Here is a 21481-nt window from a genome sequence, read left to right as displayed (position 1 = left end):
TTTACTTTCTTCATTCAGGATTTTCATTTCTAACTACAAACTGTAAGTCCATATAGTGAACATCCTGTTAAAAACGTGTTACTTATCGTGTTACTATATTTACATCGAAGTTTACCTGTTAATTCCGTCACGCACGGTTTACCTCACGATATTTAGTAGTGAACACGGCTCAACTGACTTAGTTTTTTTCTCCTATTTTGTATTATATATTATAAAAATCTCATACAAACAATCTACCATGGAGACTGGGATGATCAAACCTGTCTATATTAGAAACTCTGACATTGTAATTGGCAACAATACTGTTACCGATTATGAGATTCTAGAATCTGTTATCAAATGCACCAGTGATATCAAATGTATACAACGAGATCGTGGACTCTGGAGGATCTACGTAAATACTCTCCAAAGTAGAACCAAACTACTGTCTGAAGGTTTCGACTTTCGAAACACAAATGTTTATGCTTTTGAAACAAACCCTTTCTCAGCTGGTACAAACTCTCCCAAGGAGGAAGTTTTGAGAATCACAATCAAAGGAGTTCCTCTATCCGTTGATGATGGAGAAATTATAAAGATGCTTGATAACTTTGATGTATCTCTTACAAGCCCAATAAAATATGAAAATATACGGCATCCAATAACCCGGAAAATGACAAGTATTCTAAATGGAAACAGGTTTGTCTATGCCAAACCTCTTCCCCAGGGAAAATCTTTGCCAAGATCAGCTATTTGTGCGGGCTTAAAATGTCTCATCTATCACAAAGGTCAACCTTCAAATAAACAGACGCCTATGTGTACTAACTGCTGGGGCGAGCATTGGAGATCCCAGTGTACGAAAACCAAACGCTGCAGAATCTGTCTACAAGAAGGACATGATCCAGGATCTGAATTATGTGATGCCTTTGTAGAAAACCAGAAGGAAGTCATGTCTTTTGCTGGTTCTGAAAATCCTCTTTCCAACTTTTTCCCGTGCTCCCTACATGTATTTGGCGTTCACCATCAATCCTCCAAACACGCATTTCAGTATGTCAAGGCCATTCGAAATGGAGACATCCAAAAAGCGCAGGCTATTCAAGATGTAAACTCAGCCTTAGAAGCCAAAAAACTGGGGAAAGAGATTCACAGCAGTGATGAATTCCTGTCTAAGCGAGAAGAAGTAATGGAGGAAATTCTAAAGGCTAAATATAATCAAGTGGAAGAATATCACGCTGTACTGAAGAAAAGTACGCCCTCCACTATATATGCTGAAGCCGTCTACGACGATTTCTGGGGCACTGGCCTAAATCGGATAGGAACGGATCACACAGATCACAATAAATGGCCCGGCAAAAATATCATGGGTAAGCTTACTCACAAAATCGCTTGTGAAAACAGACCCCCGAGTCGATCAATATCCGTCCCCAGGAACACTCAGTTGTCGGACCAGAGGAACATCTCAGACATGCTCAGCAGCATTCAAAAGAACGATGCTAAAAAGCCGAGAACTGGACGAAACTCCCGAAACAGGAACACAAAAAATAGTGTTAATTCAAAAAAAGAATGTGATCAATCTGTCAATACGCCACAACCAGTGACAACGGATAGGTAACAATCATATATTGCGATTCACGGACTGAAACTGGACAATGGAATTAGATATCTACAACTTATACAAAACTATCTTTCTATATTTTTTTTTTGCAATTTTATAGATATGCAAACTTTCTTCAACTTATATACATATACATGTATTTACATATTACTGTATTTTTCCTCAAATTATAGCCTAAATGGATAAGTTTGAAATACTGTCGGTAAATGTTCGAGGATTAAACTCGGACGAAAAAAGAGTTAAGTTATATACATGGTTAAATGATATGAATGTAGATATTATCCTTTTACAAGAAACACACTATATTGAGAAAAATATATTTAAATATGACTCAAGGTGGTTCGGTAAATCGGTTCATTGTTTTAGTGATTCACCTTTTAGTAGAGGTGTTAGCATTCTTTTTAAAAAAGAATTAAAACTAGAAATAATTGAAAAACACGCATCATTGGACGGAAGAAGATTGTTTTTAAAAGCAAAAATACATGGAAAAATAGTTTCACTTGTAAATATTTACGCACCAAACACTATAAAAGAAAGATGCACATTCTTTAAAAAATTGAACAATTTTCTGCAAAAACAAGGTATAACAGAAGATGACAATATCATAATATGCGGGGATTTTAACTGTAAAACAGATAACTTTCATGACCAAAGTACGTCGAAGCTTAAAAAGATTGTTTGTTCTTTTGATTTGTATGATACTTGGCAATCAACACATCCAACTTTTAAAGGTCATACATGGTGTAATTATAATTATATGCGGGTGTTTTATAGGTAGTCGGGTTCGAATATCATTTGTATTGGTCACGTGGTGAAGGCATATAAATAGGCGAACATGTGTTTGTGCGGCATTCTAAGCACGCTCGCTAGTTCTACGTACAGGTAAATTTTATACACTACAAAAACTCTATGGCTGAAAGTGACATTGCATGGAAACTCCGGGAGAAGAATTTGGTTTATCTAATGAAGAGGCCGTTTCTTTATTCAGTTCTTCACTGAACAAAGCTTTAGAAAGGCAGAGCAATGTTATTGTGAGCACTATAACGGGCCTTACAGAAAAGTTGACAAAAAGCAACGCGGGGAAAAACGTGCCGCACGTGGAGGAATCAACAGTTTCAGTTAACGGGTCACCAGGATTCGAATTCAAACACGAGGGACACAAGATTCAGTTTAACTTTAATCAAGCAAGATATTCCAAGTTGTCAGAGCTAGGAAAGTTGATTCAGGAGTGTGATTTTCAGAAAGCAGCAGACATCGTAAAAGAGGAACAAGCAGCAATACTTCAAAGAAACAAGATTTTAAAGATTGCAGACCGGCACGGATGGGATACCGTGAGTGAATACCTTGACGACCCCTTAGCGGACGACACCGAAGATGCTACTAAGCTTCGTTACGCTGTTAGTCGTGCTGCTAGGAAACGCTCCTATCGAAGCAAGCCCTACGACAAACGGAGAGGCAATTTCGCGCCAAATGACTTTTTTGTTCTACGTGGCGAGAGTTAAAAACTATCTGTATTCTTATTGAGAGTTTACACAGTTATCTATCAGGGAAACTTGTGAAAGTATATACAGATAATCAAAATGTTGTACTGATTGCATGTAAAGGAAGTATGAATTTTGAGCTGCATCAGCTCGCTTTGGAAATGTTTGGATTGTGTGTAACACATTCAGTAAAATTGGAAGTGGAATGGATTCCTAGAAATATGAACTCGTTAGCAGATGAGTTAAGCAAAATTTACGATTTTGATGACTGGGGTGTTTCAGACAGGATTTTTGAATTTTTGGATAAAACGTGGGGGAAAGTTTACATGTGATTTATTTGCAGACAGTAAAAACAAAAAATGCAAAAAATTCTTTTCAAAATTTTGGACACCCGACACTTCTGGAGTTGATGCTTTTGCGCAAAATTGGTCAGATGAAAACTGTTGGATAGTACCTCCACCCGTGTTGATTTGTCGAGTACTTACGCACTTGCAGATATGTAAAGCTTTTGGTACACTAATTATTCCAAAATGGAAATCTTCAATGTTTTGGCCTCTGATTTGGAATGCAAAGCAAAACAATTTTCATTATTTTGTAAAAGGATTTATTGAGTATAATAATCCAAAAAATTTTTTCAAAGCTGGATCAGATATAAACAGTATTTTTGCGGCATATAAGTTTGCTAGTAATGTTCTAGTGCTGAGAGTTGATTTTAGATAGATCATATGGATGATCAACAAGGTTCCATGAACCACATGGCATATCTTGCATGGCACCATGTGCATAATGAATTCTAGAGCAGTATTTTGAGCACCATGTGCATATACCTTATGAGCTACATATAAAATTGTAAACAAAGCACCATGTGCGTTTTCTTGTGTATACTAAGAGAATTTTGAATTGAAACGAAGTGGGATTTTGTGAGCTAAATATGAATTAGAGATAAGGCACCATGTGCGTTTTCAGAAAATCAAATGTAATTGAATGGGGCATGCATGAACTATATCTTAAGTCTCAAGGTGGAAAGTTGTGGGACAACTTTGCATTGATAAAATCTGTCTTTTTTATAGGTACACAATAACATTCTGTCGGAAATCCAGGAAATGAAAAAAGACAGCAGGTTTGCATCGGCAGCATCACACATTCATTACATTCTACGGAAAGGAAAGAGCGACAACTCTAATAGAAAATACGACACTTATTTCCAAAATTTAAAGGCTGGTGTTCGGCTCACGATGTTTTCTATTAATAACAAATGTGTTACTTCCGCCATTAGATTTTTCTCTCTTTGTTTTTCTAAGTGCTAGCGAGCTGCCATCCTACTTATACTATATAGTTTCTTGTTTTTTGGTAATTAGCATCTAATTAATTTATATTCGGACGAACAAAGTGAGGGAGAATATAATTATAATTATATGCGGGTGTTTTATAGGTAGTCGGGTTCGAATATCATTTGTATTGGTCACGTGGTGAAGGCATATAAATAGGCGAACATGTGTTTGTGCGGCATTCTAAGCACGCTCGCTAGTTCTACGTACAGGTAAATTTTACAATATTTCTATGGCGGATAGTAACCATTTATCAGATGACATTAATCTGTGTATATATTGATGTGTATTAACATGAGTAGTTTTGTTTGCGATATATTTCTTAAGGACATTACGAGTGATGAATAAAGTGCTAGCGAGCTGCCATCCTACTTATACTATATAGTTTCTTGTTTTTTGGTAATTAGCATCTAATTAATTTATATTCGGACGAACAAAGTGAGGGAGAATATAATTCAGAGGATATCCCTAGTAGTAGAATCGATTATATATTTCTGAATAGAAACTTTACATTCGATTTAAACAATATAATCATACGAAAAATTCCAGGTACAAACTTTGGGAAAAGAATGTCTGACCATAGGTCATTAAAAATAACGTTTAAAATAGATGCAAATAAAAGGGGAAATGGATATTGGAAACTTAATAACTCCCATTTAAATGATTTAAACTATAAAAAAGAAATTCATAGAATTATCGATGAGATACATAATGAAGAATTAGACCCAGTAGATAAGTGGGAAACATTCAAAATAAAATCTCGGGATTTTTCTATTCAGTTTTCAAAAGAATCAAATCTAAATACAAAAGATCGCATTAAATCAATAGAAAAAGAAATAAATGGTATAGAGGAGCTTGATTCTTATAGTATAGATATGAATAAAAAACGTAATCTAGAATCAGAACTAGATAAGTTATATGACAAAAAATGTAAAGGTGCCTTCGTAAGGTCACGATCAAAATGGATGCTGGAAGGCGAAAAATGTTCAAAATTCTTTCTAAATTTAGAGAAAAGTAGGCAGAAACAAAGTGTCATAAAAGAATTGAAAGTTAATGAAGATACTCGCATAGAAAACACCAACGATATTTTGGGTGCTATGTGTGATTTCTACAAAAGTCTATACTCGTCTGATAATATATCAGATGAATGCATAGATAATTATCTATCGTCTATTAATTTAGAAAATGTACTGAGTGAGAATGATGCAAACTATTGTGAGCAGTTTCCATCTCTTGAGGAATGCACTGATGCTGTAACAAATCTAAAAACGAACAAATCTCCAGGACTTGATGGTCTTACAAACGAATTTTACCAATATTTTTGGAATGACATAAAAGACCTATTTTACGAAGCGCTAAAAGTAATATTTGATAATGGTCAAATGACTTTTTCACAGAGAACTGCTGTTATCTCCCTCCTGTATAAAAAAGGAGATGAAACGAACCTTAAAAATTATAGGCCAATTAGTTTGACTAACACGGATTATAAAATAATTGCTTTTATTTTTGCGAGAAGACTTCAAAAGGTTGTAGGAAATATCATTAATGAACATCAATCGGCATACATTAAAGGAAGATATATTGGCGAAAATGCTAGAGTAATTTTAGATATATTCGAATATTGTGAGGGAACAGAAACAGACGGAATATTGCTATTTTTAGATTTCGAAAAGGCGTTCGATTCAATAGAATGGAACTTCTTATTTAAAACTTTAGAGAAATATCATTTTAAACATAATTTTATAAAATGGATGAAAATTCTTTATAAAAATCCGCTATTTCGATTAAAAAACAATGGATGGATCTCAAAAACATGTCCCATGTCGAGAGGCATAAGACAAGGGTGTCCTATTTCGGCAATTCTATATCTATTTGTCGCAGATATTCTAGCCTTAAAGATAAAGAAAAATGATAAAATTTTAGGAATTAAACCCTCTGAATTTAGTAAAGAGTATAAACATGTTCATCATGCAGATGATCTGACACTATTTCTTAAAAGTGTAGAATCTTTAAAGGAGGCTTTAAAAACAATCAATGAATTTTCCAAACATGCAGGATCAAAGCTAAACGTGGATAAAACCGAATGTATATTGACAGGTCCACATAGGTTGCATCGTAACATAGAAAAACTTGAGGGAATAAAAGTAAATACATCATCTGTAAAATGCCTTGGAATATATATTGGCGTAGATAAAGAAGAATGTTACAAAAGAAACTGGATTGATAAAAGTGAAAAAATGCAAAAACTGTTTGAGTCATGGAAGAAGAGAAAACTTACAATTTTTGGTAAAACTGAAATAATTAATACTTTAGGCATAAGCAAATTCATTTATGTTTATCAGCTTCTATTACCCAAACTCTGCTTACCGTAGCTCGTTTTTGCTGTCATAAAAAATCTGAACAAAGAATGATTGAGATTGAAAATTTGTCATTTATTACAATACCAAATGACGAAAGAAATCTTCAACATAAGATTTTGGGGGAAATCAGATAATACATTCTACATGAAAGTACCTGCAATTCATTTATGTTGCATCTATACTACCTCTCCCTAGTGAAATTTTTATTAAACAGCTATGTAGAATTATTTTTAATTTTCTATGGGGGTCAAAAGATAGAATAAAAAGAAAAACACTGATTGGTAAAATAGAAGATGGTGGTATTGGAGTAATAGATATACTTACTAAATTCCACGCATTGAAAGCTGCCTGGATACCGCGACTTATAAAAAATGACGGTCATAACTTTATACGTTCACACCTTGATAAACTATTAAGAGCTTATAATGTAAATCTAGAATATATATTGAAAATGAATTGTACTGATTTAAAGAACTTTGATATATTTACCAAACTTCCACAATTTTATAAAGAGGTGTTTATTTACTTTAATCAATGTAAAAAAAAATTCCTAATGTGCAAAATATGAACAATAACGAAATATTACAAGAACCAATTTGGAACAATAAGCATTTTTTGTTTAATGGCAAGACTATATATTTTAAAAATTGGATAAAAAATATTAAATATGTAAAAGATTTGTTCAATGATAGCGGTTTTAAGACCATTGATGAAATAAGCAAAGAAATTTGCAAAAAAGCAAATGTACTTTGTGAATATAAAATAGTCAAATCAGCTTTTAAATACATAAGAGAGAAAATTCATGGATACGAATCAAAATTTATAAACATAAAAGATAAAAGATATTTCAATTTTACTAATAAATATTGTACGGTTGAAAAACAAAAACGTAAATTTTTCTATGAAATACTTTTGAGTAAATTGTTTATATCACCTAAGCACCATAATTTATATCACAAAGAATATAATGTCAGTAAAGAAATGTGGAAACACATTTATCAACAAAAAATCAAGTTAGCTTTAGATAGAATTATTGCTGAATTTAATTATAAACTGATGCATAATTTGCTTTCCTGTAAAAAATACATGTTTAAATGGAAAAAAGAATCTTCTGACAAATGTTCTCTGTGTCTAGAAACAGAAGATATGAGACATCTTATATATGAGTGTAAAAATGTTTCATTGGTTTGGAATATGGTGTCTTTGGCGTGCAAAGTCAATATTCAATGGAAAAGTATTGTTATTGGTTTTTATTTTGAATGTAATCAAAGCACACGCCTGCTTAATAACTTTATTTCCTTCATTGCTTTGAAGATATACAAATATAAAATGTTTTGTAGACTAAGTAATCTTGAAGAAACTGAATATAGCATATCAAATCATGTCAAGAAGTGTACAGTTTTGTGGTGTAAAGTTATAAAGTATAGTAATTATGCATTGAAAACAAATGCTATTGAACATTTCATAAAACTGTTGTAATTTGTATCTATATTTTTTCTGCAATGTATTGCATTGTACCTGTGCTATTGTACTACTGATGGTATTAATATGAGTAATAAACTATGAAATCATAAAAAAAGAAAAAAAGAAAAAAAAGAATGGAGATGTGGAGTTCATATCCCATTAAAATAATTTACTTCACGTAGTTCAAAACACGTGAAATTAGTTTAAATTCATTTCTTTGAAAACATGCCAGAAGAAAATTTATACTAATGCAATAATCAATTATCTTTGGAATGAACAATATGAATTACTTACCCTGTGAAAAACGAATAGAGAACATCCTATATATTGGACATTCTCGAGCATACAGTAAAAATGTGCATAATCATTTGCATGAAATTTCTATATGGTAGAGCCTTGATATTTAGAGGTCAAAGGGCAAGTATTATGACATCATTTACTGATCCTTTTAATTCTTTCTGCATTGAATTTGTCAATTCTCCAAAACATCCAAATTTCCCTCATTGTGATACATTTTAATCTGTGATCCATTTCAATCAGTCTGTTGATTTTTTTGTTGGATTTGAATTATACATTTTTTCGAAGTAATCTGTAGAGTAGCATAATTTCATGTGAATTTGCAATTTTTGAGCTACGTCTGTTCTTTAATAACATCAGGTTGCACTCAAATACAGTGGCAAATCTATACCTTACTGTGGGGTTTGGGGGGAGGTTAACCCATTTAAAAAGAATGATTTAAAATGGTGCATTTTAATGCATTTCTTCCCTTCATTTGTAGTCACCACATCTTTTATATGTTTGGGTGTGGTAAAACAGAAAAGAAATATGCTGGTGTGACATGTTGTCAGTATATTTTTCTGAATTAAAGTAACAGAAAAGCAGTTTTCGAAATTCGTTTAAAACTTAGTACAGACTGGGTTTATGCCAAAACTAGATGACATAGACCTCATTGAATTGGCATAGACCGCAACATTGAAAAAAATAACACAAATTTAAAACATTTTTATTGACTTTTAAAGTACTTATAAAGCATATTTTCTTTCCATTTCCAAAAAAGTGTTCTCTTTTCCTCATAACGTTTATCAGACGTTGACTTGTGGGATAACTCAATTGCTTTAAACTAAGAAAATTAACATACACGTTTTGTTATATCCCAATTACAATTGTTATAGACCAGTGCCATTTGACATAGACTCGGTCTATGGTTAATTTCAAACACCAAGAAACATCCTAAAGGTCAGTTATAAAACAGCATCACGCATATTTGTAATATATCAACAAGTAATTTTGAAACAGTGAACTTTCTTATGTTGACTGTCTGGTATCACCCTCATCTTACTGGAGTTTGATAGACTATATATCAAAATAGCAAAACCGGCTGAAACCTCAAGTGAACTTTTATGATCACCTGTTGTCCGTTGTCTGTCTAAACTTTTTACATTTTCGACTTCTTCTCCAGAACCACTAAGCCAATTTCAACCAAACTTGGCCCAAAGCATCCTTGGGTAAAGGGCTTTCAAGTTTGTTCAAATGAAGGGCCATGAGCCTTTCAAAGGGGAGATAATCATAAAAATGCAAAAATAGGGTGGGTTTCATTTAAAAATCTTCGAGAACCACTGGGCCAAAAAAGCTAAAATTTACATTGAAGCTTCCTGGCATATTGCAGACTCAAATTTGTTCAAATCACGGCCCCCGGGTGTTGAATGGGACCACAGTAGGGGGGTCAAAGTTTTACATACAAATATATAGAATAAATCTTTAAGAATCATCTTCACAAGAACCACTGAGCTAGAAAAGCAGATATTTACATGAAAGCTTCCTGACATAGTTGCAGATTCAAGTTTGCTCAAATCATGGCCCCCGGGTGTTGAATGGGACACAATAGGGGATCAAAGTTTTACATACAAATACATAGGAAGAAACTGTAAAAATCTTTTCCTCAAGAACAGCAAAGTCATGATTATTCATAGTTATATGTAAGCATCTTCAAGTAGTGAAGCAGTTTGCTCAAATCTTAACCCTCCAGGGGTAAGTGAGGAACACAATTGGCAATGGGCAATTTAGTTTTAGATAGGAGGAATGAAGAAATTTGTTTACAAACAGTGATCAGTCTTATTAATATGGAATCATTCTCAGGTATTGTAGATTCAAGCTTTTTCAAATCATGACCTCTGATTTCCTTAATTAAATAATTGCCAAAACCATAACATTGTCAATCCCCAAAAAAGTAGACCAGGGGTCATAATGTGAAAGTGCGTTCTTTTTAAACTAGATACAGATATATATTTACAATACGAGGATGTCTGCTAATGTCACTTCTTTTAACCAAAGTTTTCAAGAATGTCTTGCCAATCAGAATTTCATGCTGTGCTGAATTTTTTATTATTATGGATCCATTGAAAATGATAAAGTTGTTATTTTGCTGTTTTCAAATTACCTTCTACACCATGAATAGTGACCCCCATAATTGTTTTAACTACCACTTTCTTGTACATTATCTAATCAAAGCATTATTATTAGTATTAAATAAATTCAAATTGTGTAATTCTCTTAATGCATTACATGTAATTCAAGTAATTTTTTTTCCGGATTGTGTGAAGTAAAAATATGAAACGGTCATTCTGAAGAGCGACCCCAGACACCGACGCTCATAATTAATTCAAAATAATTATTTTCCCCATTTTTTCTCTCCCGAATTCTGAAACTACACTTAAATTAGCTATTTCAAATCAAACCGCCACCCATTTGCACCTTGTGCAACTTTTACAGACCATACCCTAGTCAGTTCTGACAAAATATGAAACGGTCATTCTGAAGAGCGACCCCAGACACCGACGCTCATAATTAATTCAAAATAATTATTTTCCCCATTTTTTCTCTCCTGAATTCTGAAACTACACTTAAATTATCTAGTTCAAATCAAACCGCCACCCATTTGCACGTTGTGCAACTTTTACAGACCATACCCTAGTCAGTTCTGACAAAATATGAAGCATGTTTTATTACAATATTTTAAAAAGAAGTTATAGTTTCATACAAATCTCTTGGTAGAAAGTTACATACACTTTCTCTTAATGAAAATATGAAATAAAATTAATCATTGACCACACACATTTTTAGAAAATTAGATTTTTCTTATTTATACAAAGGGCAGACAACTCTTCTAAAAAGTCTTAAGTGCAAAAATGTCAGCTTCGAATCATTCACCAGTCATGTGAATTTCATCTGCTTCACTTTCATCATTATTTGACAAACATTTATGTTGATCTAAATCCTTCAAAATTGTTCATTATCCTTTCATTACACATGCCATACCTTAATTCAAAATATAAAGAAGTCTACATATCTATGCAGTTGCGGATTTAGAGGGGGTGGGGGTAAGTCCCTTCCCCTAGGTCTTCTTATTTCTGTCTAGAATCTGTCCCACGAGAACAGTTCCAACTCCGCTGTCTTCTAGGACCTGCACCAGTTGTAGGACGTTTTCAGCCACCTTCCTAGGTTGTCCGTCAACGCTAATGTCGTTTCCACCGAGATGAATGAAAACTCGATCAGGGGAATACTGAAGCAGGTTTTTGCAGGCAGGTTTGATTTGGCTCCTTTGCTGTCATGCCACCAACTCCAAAATATTTTATTCTCGGGTCTGCTTCGGTAGATCTTCCGAGACGCGAGACAAAAGACGATCCAAAGACAGCAGCTTTCATGATGATATTAAACAACTGGACGTCGATACCGTGGCTTTTGTACATACTCGTGAAGCCAGTTCTATCATATTATTGGCTGACTGCAAAGAATGAGATTCACTCAAAGTACTGCTCATTTTTACGTAGTTCCTTGTCATGAATTTGATATAAGAAAATTGTAATTTTATGATATATAAAAAATGATTCAAATAAATGCTCCTAATTAGAACCAGGATCATGAAAATATTTCAACTTTTAAAGTCATAATTAATATATACATTGTGCTGAAATTATGTACCTTTCAAACCATTTACAGCTTTACAAATTACAAAAAGACACGGCCAATATAACCATGGGAAAGTAGGACAAAATGTCACAGGACAAAAAGTCACAATTTTATAAGAAAATAAGACCAAGTCACAATTAGAATTTTATGATAGTAGAACAAAATGTCATAGGACAAAAAGTCACAGTTTATAAGAAAATAAAAAACTATTGATTTTTTTTATATATATTTGAAAACATATCTGTTCTTTTTGTAAAGTTTAAGAAAATATATATGCAAACTTTATATTTTCTATGAGATTTTGATAATAATTATAAAATTGTTATTCCTTTTATCATATTTATTGTAAAATATCATTTTGATTTTTAAAAAGAGAGATTTCTTATTTCGATGAAATAAGCTTGATGATCATTTGGTTTAGTATACTACATATTACATGTAATGATTGTCAAAACAAAATCTGATGACAGAATTATGGTTGGCTTCCTTTCACTCCAGATCATTGTCAAAACAAGAAGTAAGTGAACTATCATATAATAATTGATATATAAACAAGTTAATGATTTTTCCTTTCTTATTATCTGATAATGAACATTTAATAATGAACTGAAGGTGCTAAATGTGGCAAAACAAACATCAATAATGATGACATGTATTCCCTTGTACCTCCTATCCACTGTAAGAAATGTCTGGTGTCTGAACAACAGCTTTAGTGAGCATTTGGGTACCACCTGTTATTATTATCTTAAAAGTATATATGGGGTCTCATTTGCTAAGTCATTTTTGTGACTTTTCTACATATTTTGTGACTTTCTGTCCAGTGACGTTTATCCTGTGACTTTTTGTCCGTATACCAAACATGAATCCTATTTTGACTAATTTCGTGAAACTGAAACGTGTCCTTTGTAAGCAATTATAGTTGGGGCATAAGTGAACAGATATACGTTGACCTTGAAAATAAATAAATAGATATTTGGTAAATAAAGACGAAAAAAGCCGCCAGACGTTAGTTTTGTTGTCTTATGGTTTTTATTGGGAATAAGAAGGATGGAACGATCCCTCATGCCTGCTGGTTCCTATACACGATCCTGCTATATGTACATGTATATAGGGTCTAGTTGGTTAAATTTTAACACAAAAAGAATTATCTCGTAATAGGAAAGTCTTCCACTTTTGTACAAAAACACCCAAAGTAAACCTCCAAGTTGTATACAGTAGATGTGTGGTTGTTCGCATATCGGAGATAATTTGAATTCAGATAATCAGAAAATATATTTGAAATAAAAGAGGGTGAGAGAAGAAACATACTATGCAAAATAGATAAATAAATAATAAAACAATGTTGAATATGTGCCTACGTATTGTTCGTAAATTGGGCGAGTGGTATTTGTACTTATGATTACGAAGGTTGGTCACGGTAGAATAACCTGGTGTTATTTTATTTACAGGTAATTGTTTACACCTGCACGTTAATCCAAGTTCAAGGCGTCTAGCTGTGCCTTGTTCACACCTGTTATCATGTGATTAAAATATAAAAGATGACTTAGGAATTGTTATGGAGATAACACTATTGTAAATATGCTTTGAATAAACAGCCATTGTATTCAAGTTGTTTATTCGTTATTAGATATCTTAGACATAATTCAGAAATCTTATGCATTAAAATATCAATTTTGGAGTTGGATAATACAAGATAATTTGTATCTTTCAAGTTATGATGTGCATACGAAACAGAAAACTGAGAAGGGGGTTTATTATTACTATGGATTTAAAACCAGTAGGGCACCGCTTCGAGTTAAATACCACGCATGCGCAGAAGCCGGTGATCCGAGTCGTTCTTTTCCCTATATATTCTATTAAGAGCGACCCTGGTCACCAGCGACCGCCACCACGGTTACAGCGGGAAAACGAGGTTTAGAGCACTTGGGATTTATCAATAGTAAAAAACAGAAGCCTCAGCCTTGTACATGTAACAAAGAAATTTAAGAATCACACGGGGAAAGTTCTGCATCAAAAGATGGCATAGCAATGTCTAAAGAGAAATGCAAAAGTAAAGGAAGAACCCCAGTCCTGAAATGGCGGAGGAAATTTTCGTGATGGCAAAATGTTTTGCAGAATTTGTGAGGCCAATAAGCCAGAAACGTCCACAATTTCTAGACATCCATTGTCCTATTTCGCCACGACCGAGTGTACATCTTTCAAACGTGGAAATGTGAGTATTCACGGTAACAGTAAGAGACATGTCGTTGTCCTTGACTGCATTATTAGCAGTAAGTCGAGCGGGGCAACTTTTGCTGTTAATTTTCAAAGACAATCAAACTCGGGATGTAGTGTTCTTATTGATGCTGGTACTAATTGTTCAGCAAAAGATCCAACAAAACTAGGAGCTCGTATTCGCGCATAACATGATAAGCAGTGAAGGCCCACTTATTGATAACTTTAAAGCAAATCCTTGTGTAGAACGCTGGGTTTCTTTTCCAGAAGCGTACTGTAAAATATACAGGATGGCCCAATGCAATACAACTTTAGCCAGAGTAAATACTTGACTTGTTAGCATCCAGCATGTTTCACAGTACATTTCTATTCAGTTTCAAAATATAAACAAACAAAATGTATACATGGTGTTGATTTTTTACTTGCAAGATATTCACATTTTAAAAAAAAAACAACCTTGTAAGTCTTATATTTACAAAAGCTTTTACTATGGCGAGTAGAAATTTTGAACATGGCGTCTAGAAATTTGAAAATGGCGACCAGAAATATTTTTAGGTCGCCATTTTGCGACCTGATAGCAGATGCGACTTGGAGCACTGTATTATGTTTTTTTTATTAATCAATAAAAGCCCTGCGGCAATATGTGATGTGTGTTTTTTTATATATATATATATCGGCATTTTTACAAGACAAAAATCCGTACCTGTATCCGGAAACAATCGTGTCCGCTCACGTTACCGATACGGAACTAACATTTTTTCCACTCGTCAAAATTCTGCCTCCTTCAACACTAAGGCCATAACAAATCATAACAGTCCTCCAGATAACTACCACCAAATAAATCCCTACCCAAATTATTTACACTAAATATTGCAACCCGGCCAATTGAGTCTTTGACCCATTTTTAGCTCACCTGAACCGAAGGTTCAAGTGAGCTATTCTGATCACATTTTGTCCGGCGTCCGTCTGTCTGTCTGTCCGTCTGTCTGTAAACTTTTCACATTTTCGACTTCTTCTCCAGAACCACTGGACCAATTTCAACCTAACTTGGCCAAAAGCATCCTTGGGTGAAGGGCTTTCAAGTTTGTTCAAATGAAGGGCCATGTCCCTTTCAAAGGGGAGATAATCACAAAAATGCAAAAATAGGGTGGGGTCATTAAAAAATCTTCTTCTCAAGAACCACTGGGCCAGAAGAGCTGAAATTTACCTGAAAGCTTCCTGACATATTGCAGATTCAAGTTTGTTCAAATCATGGCCCCCGGTGGTAGGATGGGGCCACAAGGGGGGATCAAAGTTTTACATACAAATATATAGGGAAAAACTTTAAAAATCTTCTTCTCAAGAACCACTAAGCCAGAAAAGCTGAGATTTACATGAAAGCTTCCTGACATAATGCAGATTCAAGTTTGTTCAAATCATGGCCCCCGGGGGTTGGATGGGGCCACAATAGGGGATCAAAGTTTTACATACAAATATATAGGAAAAATCTTTAAAAATCTTCTTCCCAAGAACCACTGAGCCAGAAAAGCTGAACTTTATATGAAAGCTTTATGATATAGTACAGATTCTAAATTGTTAAAATCATGGCCCCTGGGGGTCGGATGGGGCCATAATAGGGGTTCAAAATTTTACATACAAATATATAGGAAAAATCTTTAAAAATCTTCTTCCCAAGAACCACTGAGCCAGAAAAGCTGAGATTTATATGAAAGCTTTCTGATATAGTACAAATTCTAAATTGTTAAAATCATGGCCCCCGGGGATCAGATGGGGCCACAATAGGGGGTCAAAGTTTTTTTGGTTTTTTTTTTCGTTTTTTTTTTTTTCGTTTTTTGTTTGTTTGTTGATATAGTGCAGATTCAAGTTTGTTAAAATCATGGACCCCGGGGATTGGATGGGGCCTCAAGGGGGGCATCAAAGTTTTACATACAAATTTATAGGAAAAATCTTTTAAAATCTTCTTCTCAAGAACCACTGAGCCAGAAAAGCTGAGATTTATATGAAAGCTTCCTGATATAGTGCAGATTATAAATTGTTAAGATCATGGCCCCCGGGGGTCGGATGGGGCCACAATAGGGGTTAAAGTTTTACATACAAATATATAGGAAAAATCTTTAAAAATCTTCTCCCCAGAACCACTAAGCCAGAAAAGCTGAGATTTATATGAAAGCTTTCTGATATAGTGCAGATTCTAAATTGTTAAAATCATGGCCCCCTGGGGTAGGATGGGGCCACAATAGGGGATCAAAGTTTTACATACAAATATATAGGAAAAATCTTTAAAAATCTTCTTCTCAAGAACCACTGAGCCAGAAAAGCTGATATTTACATGAAAGCTTTCTGACATAGTGTAGATTCAGGTTTGCAAAAACTATGGCCTCCAGGGGTAGGTTTGGGGCCATAATAGGGACTACGGTTTTACATGCAAATAGATATGGAAAATCTTCTGATATGGACCAAGGTGACTCAGGTGAGCGATGTGGCCCATGGGCCTCTTGTTTAAAATAAATCACCAATTGAATACGGAATTGCTAAATTATTCCATCCAGCAGGAAGAAAGTAGAGATGAAGAATAGCAAGCTATCTTCAAGAAGCCCTTCCCCCGACTATACTGTGGGGATCCGTGGGCGATCGACTCTAGGATGAAAAGATGGATCCATCCACCATCTTCTGCAGGACCTAACTCGGAATCCGAGGGTCGACCACAATCGCCGCCTCGCTGCAACGAAACCTAGTGTAGCAGGGCCCCTATTGGACAGTCTGCACTATAAATCTACACCATCATCATATTCATTTAAAACATTATCGCCTAACTGAGTAGCTAAAATGGTTAGCACGTCGACTGCTGAAATGTATGTAGATCGGGGGATTCGAATCCAGCAGGGGTATTAAATTTTTTTCCAGATTGCTTTTTACTAAAACTGTATTTTTGACTAAGTAAAGTAAATTTAAAAGTTTTAAATTTCAAATTATTGCTGTATATATCTTCCACTTTTCATCCATATCAAATTTCTCTGGTGTAGCATACCTTCTTATAAATCGTATTGACTTTTGTCATTTTCTCATCCGTAGCTTTGACATTTGTTATTCTCCCATCAATTGCAGTCAACAACAATAATGCATAAGGGTGGAGTAACCATGAACGTATTTGAAAGCTTGACAATTAGCTAAAATTAACAGCAATAATGTCTTATATTTGGTCAGGTTAAGAAGGAAATGGGTGAATTTATTGATCAAAACCTAGTTTTAGTTTAGGTTCAGCACTTGAAAATAGTTTTCATGATGTTCGAAACTGGTTTGATGGTTTAATGGTGATGTTGTTGTTGTTGATATTATAGCTGTTGTTGTTGTTGACGATGATGTTGTTGAAGTTATTGTTGTTGTTGATGTTATTGTTGTTGATGGTGATGTTGATGTAGGTCCTCAGTGCCCCTTGTCGTAAGAGGCGACTAAATAGAGTTGTGTTGATATTGTCCGACTTTGTATCATTTAACGAAATTTTACAAAATCAAATTGATTCATTATGTTTGAACTTTGAAATTTAAAAACAGAATAAAATGTTTTTGAAAGAATATTCCGCATTTTCAATGTTAGATTTATTATATTTGTAATTAAGGTAGTACTCTACATCGTCATAATGGCTGACTTCCTTTAAGAACATGGATGAAAAAATCGATATCAGCAATATTTGATTTTTCCCTTTCCATTTAAATACCTAGCCGAGTAGATCAGTAGGTTAGAATAACGACTGATGACCTGTAGGTCGCATGTTCTAGTCCAGCAGGGGTTTTACATTTTTTTTCAGATTACCTTCTACTAAAACTGTATTTTTTGACAAAATAAAGTAAATTTGAAAATTTTCAACTTCAAAATATTTTTGTACATATCCTCCACTTTTCATCTACATCAAATGTCTCTGGTGTAGCACACATCCTTAACACATTCTAATTAATTTCAATTACATTTTTTGTTAAGTTTCACGAGTTTGATCGATCGGAATCGGTGAAAGATATATTTAAAACTAAACCCAGGACCGAAATACCACCGCTTCAGGATATTAAAGAAAATGGCGAGGTACATATTACATACAGCGATACCGACAAGGTTGAAACGTTGAATATTTTTTTGTGCAGATTTCATCAGTACACGAAGATGAACCTACATTTCCAGCATTTTCTTTATTTTGTAAAAGTGTATTCAACAGCATTAAAATTGTGGAGCAAGATATTATTGACATAATTTCTATTCTATAGGTCAACAAAGCCTTAGGGCCAGATGAAATAAGCCATAGAATGTTAAAGGCTACAATCTTTAGCGTCTCAACCCCTTTGCGTTTTCTGTTTAATCGGTCTTTAAAATAATGCGAATTTCCTAAACAATGGCAGGTAGCTAACGTACGTCCTTGGTTTAAAAAAGGTGACCCATCAGTATTGTCAAATTATAGACCTGTATCATTGTTGAGTTGTGTTGGTAAAATTATGGTACGAGTTATTTTTAAATATGTATACAATCATTTTCAATCAAATGATCTTTTTTACAAATACCAATGCAAGCTGGGTTTTTTACTTGGTCATTCAACTGTCTATCAGCTTATTGAAACATATGATCATATAACGAAATCTATAGATGAGGGCAAATGTTGCTGTATGGTGTTTTGTGATTTGTCAAAGGCTTTTGATCGTGTATGACATTTATAAGGGACTTCTTATTAAGCTACTAACTTATGGAGTGAGTGGTAACTTATTACAGTGGTTTCAAAGCTATTTAAATTTCAGAACCCAAAGGATATTGCATAGAAATGTAATGTTTAATTTCAAAGCTTTACATGTTGGAGTCCCTCAAGGGTCCATATTAGGTCCTCTTTTATTTGTGATTTATATCAATGATGTTGCTGAAAACATGTCAAGGTTATGTAGGCTTTGCACTGATGATAATGCTTTGCAGAATTGTTCTACCAATATCTATAATATCCAATGCGTGCTGAATAATGAATTACTTTGACTTGAACGATGGTCTAAACAATGGTTGTTAAATTTTAATCCTTCGAAAACAAAAGCCCTCCTCTTTAGTACAAAGAAAAATGCATATTTCCCTTGTGTACATTTTTAAAATTGCAATTTAGATTTTGTGTCAACACACAAACACCTTGGTATCACTTTTTCACATGATCTTACATGGTCGGCTTACATTGATTCGCTTTTAACCAATGCTTATTAAAAAAAACTTGGAGAACTTTAAAAACAGTTCAAGGTCAGTTCGAAAACTTTAGCTATTTTATATACTACTTTTTTTACTCTGAAGTATGGGGTGGGTGTTCAAATCAATATTCTGAAAAAATTGTAAAACTACAGTTAGCAGCAGCAAGATTAGTTACTGGACTAACATCATTGGCATCACGGGGATCTCTATATTTCGAAACTGGATGGGAACAACTTATTTTTAGAAGATTGACAAAATTAAGAATAACTATGTACAACATTTGTCACAATATGGTACCCGAGTATCTGAAAGAGATTTTACCAAATATTCGTTCACATGAATCAAATTACGTTACTAGACAATCGCAAAATTATGGCATTCCTAAATGCAGATTAAACATCTATAAATCATTTTTGTAGGGGGTACGTGAATGGAATTCCTTGCCTCCTAGGAATAAGACAATCTACGACACTAAGCTCATTTAAAAATTGTTTACGGTTGGCGCCTCCAAAAATCGCACCTTCCATCCTTTTTTTCTTTCGGAGAACGCAATTGGAACGTAATCCATACGAGACTAAAACACAACTGTGTATTGACTATAAATTTATTTAGATGAAACATCATTGACAGTCCTTTGTGTACTTGTGGTCTCTGGTCTAGTGAAATCAAGATAAGGTAACTCTTGTGACATATTCTGAATGTGTACAGATGTAGCAGTTACTTCCCCCTATTTGACCAATGAGAAGACACGGTATTTCAGTGGGTAGGCGTTACCTTTGCCAACATTGGGTTTATGCCACCCAATGTTCGTATATCCCTGTCTAAGTGTGACATATATAGGGGCAATTGTCTGCTTCGATTGATTGATGTTTTCCGCCACACTTAACAATTTTTCAGTTATCTGGTGGCGCCCAGTTTTTATGGGTGGAAGAGAGAACCCAGATACAATGTACCTGGGAAGAGACCACCGACCTTCCGAAAGTAAACTGGGAAACTTTCTCACTTTACCGGCGCGAGCGGGATTCGAACAAGAAACGATGTAGGGCGTAAGCATGGGTGGTGAAAACCTTATGTCTTGAATATTCCCGAAATGCTCACGTGGATTCATGTGACGGGACTGAGGCAAATTTGCAGAGGCCAAATTAAAATGAATACGTGCATGTGTTTTGGGAATTGTCCTTGTAGATTAATCCAAGTAACTGATAGGGGTACTTCTGTAAATGGGAGGCTTTTCTTTCAGAGTTCCACTTGAGCTGGTAATTTAAGAGTTCCCATTTAATTCCAGAAATGCAAGGTCAGATTTTGAAATATTTTTATCTCCATTATCCCTTTCCGAAATAAGAGAAAGTTTTGAAAATACCTGTCTAATTTCTTTTCGAATATTTTACCTGGATTCTTAGGTATCAGGGACACAAAAACCACTTTTTGGTTTTACCAAAGTGGGAGACTTTGCCTCAGTCCAGTAAGGTCGTATTGTGATAAAGAAGTTTCGTCAACAAGGTCGCCTGTGTTTGAATGATATCCATCAATGATAAACAATGACTGAGTCTCGTCTATTATGTCATGTATTGTTTGAAAAGGAGTTATGTAATCAGGTCTATCTCCTCGGGGCGCACGAGAAATATGTGCACTTTTCAGAATACGGTCAGATACTCGAACACTTGGAGTTTTTCTATCTTAAACTTCTAAATCAGCAGAATTCTGCTTTGATTGACGAAAATCTTGTGAGTTTGATGATATATTCGTTTGAGACGGCATAGCCATTTTCTCAAAATTTCACAGATTTCAAACTGATTATACCAAACAGTTGACTACAAATGCAGGGATGCGAAACGCACAAGTGGTTGTATTAATAACCCAAAAAGCACAAAACAGTGG

General features: G+C 34.3%; 2 protein-coding genes across 2 annotated transcripts in view; both read left to right on the top strand.

Moving 5' to 3' along the window:
- Positions 1–2341: 2341 nt before the first annotated feature.
- LOC125667493 (uncharacterized) lies at positions 2342–4777 on the top strand. The gene is made up of 2 exons (XM_056152425.1): positions 2342–3072; positions 3713–4777. Exons 1-2 carry the CDS (start codon positions 2521–2523, stop codon positions 3725–3727), a joined length of 567 nt encoding a protein of 188 aa, XP_056008400.1. The 5' UTR covers positions 2342–2520; the 3' UTR covers positions 3728–4777.
- A 2147-nt stretch (positions 4778–6924) lies between these two features.
- Positions 6925–21481, top strand: part of LOC125674557 (uncharacterized) — a 412455-nt gene continuing 397898 nt past the window's right edge. Inside the window, exon 1 of the mRNA XM_056152419.1 lies at positions 6925–10200. Coding sequence (XP_056008394.1) covers positions 7325–8239 — 915 coding nt within the window. The 5' untranslated portion in view covers positions 6925–7324 and the 3' untranslated portion in view covers positions 8240–10200. The remainder of the gene's footprint in view (positions 10201–21481) is intronic.

This window comes from Ostrea edulis, chromosome 10 (genome assembly GCF_947568905.1).
Source record: "Ostrea edulis chromosome 10, xbOstEdul1.1, whole genome shotgun sequence".
NCBI lineage: Eukaryota > Metazoa > Mollusca > Bivalvia > Ostreida > Ostreidae > Ostrea > Ostrea edulis.
Note: the sequence above shows the minus strand (reverse complement) of the source record. Positions and strands in the feature narration are given on the sequence as shown.